The following is a 10,132-nucleotide window of genomic DNA, read 5'->3' as shown; positions in this document are numbered from 1 at the left end:
ATGAATTGATCGTTTGGCCCAATCTAACCACACATACACAGTTACACGGAACGTATCCGGTGCACCAAGGCAATTGGTGCTACCGGTGCACCGGACCCAGTTGCACATTAAAAAATATTCAAAAAAATCCAGAGAAAATTTAGTGTATCGATACAACATCAATGTATGTCGTCACAAAAATTCAAATCAAAATTTAAAACAATGCTCAAGATACAAAAATGACAAATTTAGCGTCAATGCGCCAATGGGCCAAAATTGAAGCCCAACTTGTGTTATGTACTATTCAGTGTCAAATTTATTATTTTTGTATCTCGAGCAATATTTCAAATATTGATCTAAATTTTTGTGACAATACACATTCATGTTGTGTCAATGCACTAAATTTTTTTCCCGCATTTTTCCGAACAATTTTGAATGTGCAACGGGCGACCGGTGCACCGGTAGCACAAATTGCCCCGGCGCACCAGATACATCCCCACAGTTACACACACACATGACTTATTTCTCATTGCAGTAAAAAAAGACTTATTTCTCATTGCTAAAAAAACAAGGCTTATTTATCAAAATTCACCTAAAAAAGACTTATTGCTAAACAAAACTTGATTCTAAAAAAATACTTATTTAAAAAACTTGATTCTAAAAAGAGGCTTATTTCACTCTAAAAAGACTACTTATATCACAAGCAGTTAATCCAATTAGCGGTCCTTCTTTACTGTCGTTTTCGTCTCGACTAGGGATTTATATGTTGGCATGTTTTCAACAAAAAAATGACCATCGGTTACTAGGTGTATAGTGTATCACCACTAGGCAATAATAGCAATCAACAATCACTACATTGATAGTGTATCACCACTAGGCAATAATAGCAATCAACAATCACTACATTGATAGTGTATCACCACTAGGCAATAATTACCCCTAAAAAAACCACTAGGAAATAATTTGCACAAATAGGGAAGTGAGTTTTCAAATGTCGCCAACAAGTAAAATACAATATTAATACATCATAAAACTATATAATGCAAGTTTTACATTGATGGAGAATGATATTAGTATCTTGATAAACAAGATAATATAAAAAGATAATCTAGCAAGCAAGTGGCATAACTCTTGTTTATCCTTAGCGAGGCAAACTTACCAAAATTTTTCTCTCTTTGTTGTTATTGAGCATACTAAGTCTTGTGACAATCTTGTTGATTTGTTCACTAAATCATTACCGGCGCCATCCTTTGAGAGATGTGTCTGTGGAATCGGTATGATGAGACTTAGGGAGATGCAAGGTTTAGGGGGAGAAACTTCACAAACTCATCGTTAAAATCTAGGTCCCGATGATCGAATACTCAACTTCACGGTTGAGTGGATTGTACTATTTTTTTCCTTGAGTGAGTTTTTCTGTCGTTTCTTAGGCAATTCATGCAATACAATAACGTATACTATGCGCTCTTTCTCCATATCTTTCTCACTAAGATTTTTGGAGTTTTGAGGCATGAATATACGGATAACTGCCCAAGGGGGGTGTTGGGAAACTGACAGCCTGACTCGGGCAGCACCCTCCTATTGACCGAGTGTTTCCCTCGCTTAATGTAAAGTGGGCATTTATCCCTCCACCCCCTAGTTATATACAGAGGAGAGCACCCTTTGTACAGAGATTAATAAAGAGGGCACTACCCCTACATCTCAGTGTCAGTTTTATTTCGTGTACCTTTATGTGATCGACTACGCCTACGGTGCTATCGCGCCGCAACCCTTGGACCGGACTCACCGGCAAAAGTTGTGGAACAATTAGTACGCCTAATTTGTTGCCTTTGCGAGAAAGAACGGTGTTGAATCATATACCACGCCAAGATTAATAATGTTTGGAAATGATTTCAGTCATCAACTCTTCTACCTATAAGAAAACCATGATATGTAGGTTCATCATAACTAGTAACAAGAATATGTTTATTCTTCCCTATTTCTTTCTACTAGGAAGCAAAGCTAGTCTTCCACCTTCCACCCACCGCATCGCCGAATTAAACAACCGAATCATATTCTCGGGACTTTTTCAAGAAGAAGCAGCCATCGTTGCTTGTCATTTTCATTAAGATTGGTGAAGAAGAGTGTATCCTCGCGGCCGAGGCGGTTTCACTTTGAGCGGTTTTGGCCCAGGCTCGATGGCTATCACCTGGTCGTGGCTGTGGCCTGGGCCTCCACACCACATGAGCCGGACCCCTTCCATCGCATCTTCACACGCCTACGCTCCACGATAAAGCATATGCAGCGTTGGAGCTCCAAGTTTGTGGGCAACATCTCGCTCCAGCTTGGCGTCGCTCGGGAGCTCATCATGCGGCTCGATGCGGCCCAAGATACCAGGCCCCTGATAACTCACAAGTATATGGGATCACAACAGTTTTTGAGGGTAAGTATTTAACCCCAATTTATAGATTCGATACAAGGGGATCCAAAGAATATTTGAAGGTATTAGCAGTTGAGTTGTCGATTCAACCACGCCTAGAGATTAATTATCTGCAGCAAAGTGATCAGTAGCAAAGTAGTTTGATAGTTTTGATAGTAGTGATAGCAGCAACGGTAACGGTAACAGCGGTAGCAGCGATATTGTAGTAGTAACGATAGCAGTAGCAATAGTAGTAACTTAGCAAGAACAATATATGATAAATTCGTAGGTTATCGTTGACTTGTTGGATGATATTCATCATGTGACAGTTATAACCTAGGGCGATACAACACTAGCTCCAGTTCATCGATATAATGTAGGCATGTATTTCGTAAATAGTCATACATGCTTTATTAAAAGAACTTGCATGACATCTTTTGTCCTACCCTCCCGTGACAGCGGGGTCCATATTGGAAACTAAGGGATATTAAGGCCTCCTTTTAATAGAGAACCGGAACAAAGCATTAACACATAGTGAATACATGAACTCCTCAAACTACGGTCATCACCGAGAGTGGGCCCGGTTGTTGTCACTCCGGGGTTGTTGGATCATAACCGTAGTAGGTGACTATAACTTGCAAGATAGGATATAAACATGGATATAATGATGAATTCATAAACGGTTCAGATCCGAGTTCATGGCACCCGTGCCCTAAGTGACAAGCATTAAGCATAGCAAAGTCATAGCAACATCAATCTAAGAACATAGTGGATACTAGGGATCAGGCCTTAACAAAACTAACTTGATTACATGATGAATCTCATCCAACACCTCACCGACCAGCGAGCCTACGAAGGAATTACTCACTCCCGGTGGGTAGCATCATGGAATTGGCTATGGAGATGGGTTGGTGATGTGGAAGAACGAAGATCCCCCTCTCCTGAGCCCCAAGCGGACTCCAGATCTGCCCTCCCGAGGAAGAACAGGGCTTGGTGACGGCTCCGACTCGTGGATCGTGATAATTCTTTCTCCCTGATTTTTTTTCTGGAAATATGTGATTTTATAGTATCATGGGGTCGTCTGCGGGGCCACCAGGTGGGGACAACCCACCTGGGCACACCAGGAGAGGGGGCGCGCCCTGGTGGGTTGTGCCCACCCAGGTGCCCCTCTCCTGCAGGTCTTGGCTCCAGAAATTCTTATTATTGATATAAAAAATCCTCGCAAAGTTTCGTTCCATTCCGAGAACTTTTGTTTCTGCACAAAAACAACACCATGGTAGTTCTGCTGAAAACAACATCAGTCCGGGGTTAGTTTCATTCAAATCATGCAAATTAGAGTCCAAAACAAGAGGAAAGCGTGAGAAAAGGTAGATATGTTGGAGACGTATCAACTCCCCCAAGCTTAAACCTTTGCTTGTCCTCAAGCAATTTAGTTGATAAACTGAAAGTGAGAAAGAAAAACTTTTACGAACCCTTTTGCTCTTGTTTGCATAAATAAGCTTAAACATCACCCAGGTTTTCAGCCAACATTATAACTAACCATGTCAAAAATAACATTTAAAGATTATAATGACTCATATCAATGACATAATCAGCTAGCGAGCAATAATAAAATATCTCAAACAGCAATACGTTATCAAAATAACCATGATATAATATGACAATAGTGGTATCTCGCTAGCCCTTTCTGAGACCGCAAAACATAAATGTAGAGCACCTCCAAAGTTCAAGAAGCGACTAAACATTGTAATTCATGGTAGAAAAGATCCAGTCATGATGCACCCAACATTAGCTACACATAATGCATCAATCATGACAGTTGTGCTCTACTCAGTTTCTGGCGCTTGTTTTAGAAGGTGGTGACACAACATAAAAGTAAATACATAGTCCCTTCACAGAGGGAAGCAGTGATTTGCAGAGGTGCGAGAGCTCAATTTTTAAAACAGAGATAAATGATATTTTGAGACATGCACCCTTCTTATTCACTTCACGACCATCAGTTATCAATATTTTCCATGCTAAGCACGCTAGTGGCGGTTCCCAAGCGATAAAAGTAAAGATTTACTCCCCCTCCACCATCAATCACACTCCACGGCTTGTCCGAAACAATGGGTGTCGTCCATACCAATGTCAGTCCGGGGGAGTTTTGTTTAATTATTTGCATTTTTGAGTTCGGGACTGGGAATCCCTATTACCGCTCATTTTCTTGTGTGATGGCGAGTGAATAAACACTCAACCTGAGAATAACCTGCTTAGCATGGAAGATACCGACCACCTCCTGTCGTTCCACAAACGATCCAGGCACACAAAAAGGATAATTTTTAGAAGTTTTTAGAGGTGGCACATGCAAATTTACTTAGGACAGCAGGGTAATACCCCATATAGGTAGGTATGGTGGACTCATCTGGAATAACTTTAGGTTCAAGGTTTTTGATGTACAAGCAGAGTTCCCACTTAGTACAGGCGAAGGCTAGCAATTAAGATTGAGAAGCGGCCATCTAGAGAGCAACAACGATTATAACCATGCATCATGCATAAGCAACATTGGACACTAACATGAGTAGGATATGAACACCATGAACATAAATATCATAGAGGCTATGTTGGTTTTGATTCAACTACATGCACGAACATGTGCCAAGTCAAGCCACTCGAATATTCAGAGGAGGATACCATATCATCATACTACATCACAATCATTTTAACGCTATGTTGATATCCAAGATAAATCATTATCAACTCCTAGCTACTTATGCATGGCATGAGAAACTATAATCTCTAATTGTCATTGCAAACATGTTTAATCATAATGGGCTGAATCATGGATACTAGGTTAAACCTATTTACAAAAACAGAACAAGTCGAGTTCATACCAGTTTCTCCCTGCCACGCCAGTCCATCGGATGTTGTCATTATTGCCTTTCACTTGCACGACCGAACGATATGAAAATAATAATAGTGCAAGAGTACCATGGACTAAGCTGGAATCTGCAAACATTTTATTCAACATGAGAAGACAAGGTAAAATGTGCTCTTATTAGTTCAACAATTATTCATATGAGAGCCACTCAACATTTTCACACTACTGGAAACAAGGAATCTGCCATCAGCCAGCTCTTTGCCATATGCCAGCTGATGGGAAAGAACGTCTTTGCCATCTGCTTATAAAAAAAAGATGGCAAAGAACTGACAGACGGCAAAGAACATGGTTGCCATCAGCCAATTCTTTGCCATCTGCTAATGGATGGCAGCAGATGGCAAAGAGGTTGGCAAATCCTGTGGCCGTCACGAGTGTAACGGCATACCAGCCCCACGTCTTTGCCATCTGCTGGCAGATGGCAAAGAGATGGGTTATTTTTTTCCAGGTAAAAAAAACTGTGGGGTTATCCCCTCCCTCTCTCCCCACCCATCCAGGTAAAAAAAACATCCGCCGTCGCTCGCTCCTTCCTTCCTCACCCTAGCCCCAATCCATAGCCCCACGCCCCTTGCTCCTTCCTTCCTCACCCGCCGCCGCTCCCTCCCACCACCTCCTCCTCCTCCTCCTCCTTCTGCGCCCTAGGAGCCCCGCCGCCACCCTGCTGCTACTCCTCCACCGGCTCGCCCTGTTGCGTCGCGAGCCCCTAGAATCGACAAGCAAGCGCCCCGCCGCCGCCGCCGCCGGCGCACCACAAACCGCCGGTGCACGCATGTATGTTCTTTCCCCTTCTGCTACCGTACTACTAGTTCATCCTGCTGTGCCGGCCTCCGGTCGGCCGTGCTCTGTTTGTTTGCTTTTTCGAAGAACAAGATAGGGCTGCAGCGCTAGTTTTTTGCCGCCCGGTTCCGCCGGCCAGTCAAATTTGGATCCACGCGCGGCCGCCTCCCGGCTAATTTTAGCCCCTTTTTTCGATTTCGATCTGTATTTTCATGCGCGGGCGGGAGGCCGGGGGTAATAGCAACCTGAAAATAACAAACGTGATTTCGCCTAAGAATCACCGTCGACGAATCATATCAAATCCGCCGTCTTTTTCAAGACTACGCCACCACCAGTTCTTGGCCGCTTTCTTTTTCGCCTGCTCTTTTTATCTTTATTATACTGCAAAAAAATGCCAGACTGAGATGAGATGCGTCCTTCCCATGGACCACAACCTCTGCCTTTTTGCCTTTCTTTTGGGGGTTTCCTCTCCCTATTAGCTCACTTCCCGCCTCATTTGGAATCAAATGTGCGCTCTATTGAATCTGGCACTGTTGTTTCTCTAATCAAACCCATCATTTCGTTTCAAGGTTTATTTATCTCTGATCTAACAGATTTCTCCTGTGCAGTGCAGGATGAGGTTCCAGGGCCCCAGGTGTTCGTTCCGGGAGGACGCGGCCAACATGGCGGGCGCCATCTTCATGTCCAACAGCGAGACAAGGGATCACTGCTTCAACACGGGAGTCTTCGGGCTACCGCCAGAGTACGGGCCCTTTGTGGCCAATGTCAAGCAGGGGATGCCCCTGTTCCTCTTTGACTACATATTCCGTAAGCTTTACGGTGTCTGAGAGTCCGCCTCGGATGGCGGCATGGATATTAGCAGGACCGCGTTCCGGTCCACCGGCCGCACGTACCCCGCACAGGTAATCCGCGCTTGCCATACGCCTCTTGATTATTCATAATAATTACTATTATGGTTCTGTTATGCTACACCCTTGGGCATGGGGAACACGAGTAGCTAGTGATTGAATCATCTCTGAAGTGTGAATTGCAATGACCCTTGTTTGCCTCTTGATTATTAATCCAGTATAATATGCTACTGTTAAACCCTTGGGCTTAGAAAACCCCAAAAAGGTAGTGATTGAATGATCTATGAACTACAATTTCCAGTGCCATGTTTCTTGACTGTTGATGATCATAATATGGTTCTGTTAGGTTCAGAGAACTCGAGAAAGTATTAGTTGAATGATCTGTAAATTGCAATTGCCCTTTTCTTTGGTTCACATAAAGATTCTAAAGGCTCATTCACAACTGTATTTAATAGTTGGTGGGATTATGTATTCTAAAATATTGTTGAAAATCATCATTCATCTACTACTAGCCACTTATAATGAGGAACATGGTGTAAAAGGTTATGGTGAACTGTCTAAGATTTAGTTGTGACGAGATGTTGCTTTCCTTGTATTACTGAGTGCCACTTATTGATTAACAATAATAACTCTTAATTTGGTTTTGAGATGTTGTTTCCCCTAGGTTTGCTTCAATATTGTTTGGAAGTGCAGACCGCTCACTGAGGATGAATTTTTTCCTGCCATTGAAGAGAACTACTATATCTCAAAGAAGTTCTACTTCGACCTTTCCTACCAGCAGTGTGTGCGCATGCTCAACAGGTAGGCAAGCTGCTTCCTATAGTGACTGATTGTGGCTCTGCCAGGTTTCTCTACACTGATAGTGTGCAGTGAGAAGTATGATGGGCCAAACAAATAGTTCTTGTTCACAGTGGTTCAAATTTAAATGTTTTAATTATAGCTTTTTGTCCCTGTTGTTTTAGTCGATGTTAAGAAGAGCTTCCTTCATGAGCTTAGTTTGATTTGGCCCGGTTTTGATGCCTCTGCAGTGTGTGCGCATGCTCAACAGGTACAGTCGCAACAACTCAATTTCTTCAGATGTGGCATAGGAAGTCATGTCCTCATGTGCTACTATTTCTAGAGGTAGACTCCTAATCAAAGAAAAGTTTGTTGTCTGATTCATGATACAATATTTGTGCTTGGTGGAATAAATCTCCAAGATGACTTAATTCATTTTGTTAGCTGAATGGTACGACCATATGAATAACATATGATTGTACCACATATAATCTAGGCTGCCCGGAAGTGCAGTAAAAAATAGTGATATGATGAGCTGGGGTTAGAAGTTCACAGTGTTGAATAGAGAATCAGGCTTTTTTCTTGAATTATTTGAAGTAGATCATATGTAAAACTTCAAATAATTTCTGAACCCACCAGATATTGCAGTGTGAACTACTACTTCAACTTGAAAAGCGTCAATGATCTTTTCATAGTTGTTAATTGTTAGCTTATCTACTGATTATGGCTTTATTTCCTGTTTGGTAAAACCAGGTTAGCTTTATTGTAAACTGCACCTATGCAATGGTGATGGGTTTCAAGGTTTTTCTTGAGAAGCAAAGGTGACAAGCTTTCTTGTTTCCAGAAAAGCTTGCAACTTTGTTTAGACGGTAGAGGGGCCAAGAAAATAGATGAGCAGAATGGTGGTGATGAGAGGGGCCGCATAGTGTTTGCTTGCCGAGATAACTTATTTTGTTTACTTATTTATCTTTTCTTGCTTACAATATTATGCTCAGTTCTCCACTAGCTGAGTTGATGTTTGGTTTTCTCACATAGATGAACTTCTCCTAGGCTGGTTTGTAGGTCAAAGAAATTTGATGATCGATACACCTTTTGTTCCAGCAATATTATATTGTCCTATCGTTTTTGTGATGTTGGTTTTGTTGCATATTTATACTTTAATATGTATGTTTGTTGCAGCATGCCGAAGCAGGCGATGTGTCATGTCCCGTGCGGCAGCCTCCCCAATCCGCCTCGGCACCCACATCAAGTCCTCTCGGTCTACCTCCTCCATCGTGTAGCATGGCTTTGAGCGGCCAGGTGTCCCAGATTGACAGCGACGGCAGCATGAGGGTGTGATAAAATAATAATTAGCAGTAACATGCACTAATATGAGGTTTAGCACCAGGGGTAACTTTATGCAATCACACTTAGTAAGTAGCATTTTCTGTTGCTCTATGATTTTTATGTGGGTAATGGTGATCTCTATACAGACTATAGATGATGTTGAAGTACATGTCACACTGAAAAAGAACATGCCTGAGATAAGGCCATGGAACCTTCATGTGGTGCATACTAGGGACAAGAAATGCTATGCTATAAAAGGTTTTTGAGCAGAGGTACTAGCAGTTGGATGCTCCATGCCACCACTTTGGTTAATTGCTTGCAATTGGAAGGAATATTGTTAGGTCGAGAGAGAATTATGGCAAAAGATGAAGATGTGGGCTCTTCGGTTAGGTGAGCAATAACTATGCAGGGAATATTACCAATTTTTCATATTTCGAAGCACATATTTTTATTTAATCTGTGCCCATTGTCATGCACGAACTCTTTTGACAATGCTTGCAAAAGTAAACGGTTGATCACCTTCGGCGACGGTGACGAAGAGGGCAAGTGGTAACATAGATGACTCGCTAGGGACAAGCTTGAATTTGGGTTGGTTCTCCCGTTGCAACACACGGGCCCTTTTGCTAGTAAAAATAAAATCAGTCAGGTGAAAATGGAGATGAACTATGCCAACCTGCAGCTTTGTTGTACTAGTGATAGTAGGATAATGCAAGTTTTGACAATCCATGCATATTTCCGCATCATAATAATCTTCTTCTTCTAGTCTTCTTCTTCTAACTTTCTTCTTTCCCATTTTACAGTTTTGCTTAAGATCACGGAAGCTTGGGTTGATGGAGTGCTTGTATTTAGTTTTTGTTTTGACCTTGTGAAACTTGCTACCTATGGATGAAACTGTGTAATATTGATGAAACTATGTATATGTACGGATGAAACTTGTTACTATTGGTAACATGTGTTGGATATATATGTGTTCATGACTATTGGTAATATGTGTTGAATATGCTATATTGGTCATATAAATATATTTGTGTTTGATTTTCGAAAAGGAACTGATATGATCAAAATTAAATGGGGCAATATAGTCATTTTGCAATCTGCTGGCAGATGGCAAAG

General features: G+C 41.9%; 1 protein-coding gene across 5 annotated transcripts; it reads left to right on the top strand.

Moving 5' to 3' along the window:
* Window positions 1-5,797: 5,797 nt before the first annotated feature.
* On the top strand, window positions 5,798-9,860 carry LOC119276689. 5 transcript variants are annotated; one of them, XM_037557818.1, is made up of 6 exons: window positions 5,798-6,062; window positions 6,677-6,970; window positions 7,581-7,717; window positions 7,945-8,038; window positions 8,447-8,514; window positions 8,873-9,290. In XM_037557818.1, exons 2-6 carry the CDS (start codon window positions 6,917-6,919, stop codon window positions 8,982-8,984), a joined length of 465 nt encoding a protein of 154 aa, XP_037413715.1. In that variant the 5' UTR covers window positions 5,798-6,062; window positions 6,677-6,916; the 3' UTR covers window positions 8,985-9,290. The 5 variants fall into 5 exon arrangements, 3 of the variants coding, with proteins under 3 accessions (XP_037413715.1, XP_037413716.1, XP_037413714.1); XM_037557819.1 differs by lacking the exon at window positions 8,447-8,514; XM_037557817.1 differs by lacking the exon at window positions 8,447-8,514 and having other exon boundaries at window positions 7,879-7,964.
* The last annotated feature ends 272 nt before the right edge of the window (window positions 9,861-10,132 follow it).

Source organism: Triticum dicoccoides, chromosome 3B (assembly GCF_002162155.2).
Source record: "Triticum dicoccoides isolate Atlit2015 ecotype Zavitan chromosome 3B, WEW_v2.0, whole genome shotgun sequence".
Lineage (NCBI taxonomy): Eukaryota > Viridiplantae > Streptophyta > Magnoliopsida > Poales > Poaceae > Triticum > Triticum dicoccoides.
Note: the sequence above shows the minus strand (reverse complement) of the source record. Positions and strands in the feature narration are given on the sequence as shown.

Coding starts and splice junctions, on each gene's coding strand:
- LOC119276689 (XM_037557817.1), top strand. CDS start 6,831: ATGTCAAGCAGGGGATGCCCCTGTTCCTCTTTGACTACATATTCCGTA. Junction 6,971..7,580: donor GCCGCACGTACCCCGCACAG/GTAATCCGCGCT, acceptor TGTTTCCCCTAG/GTTTGCTTCAATATTGTTTG. Junction 7,718..7,878: donor TGTGTGCGCATGCTCAACAG/GTAGGCAAGCTG, acceptor CTGTTGTTTTAG/TCGATGTTAAGAAGAGCTTC.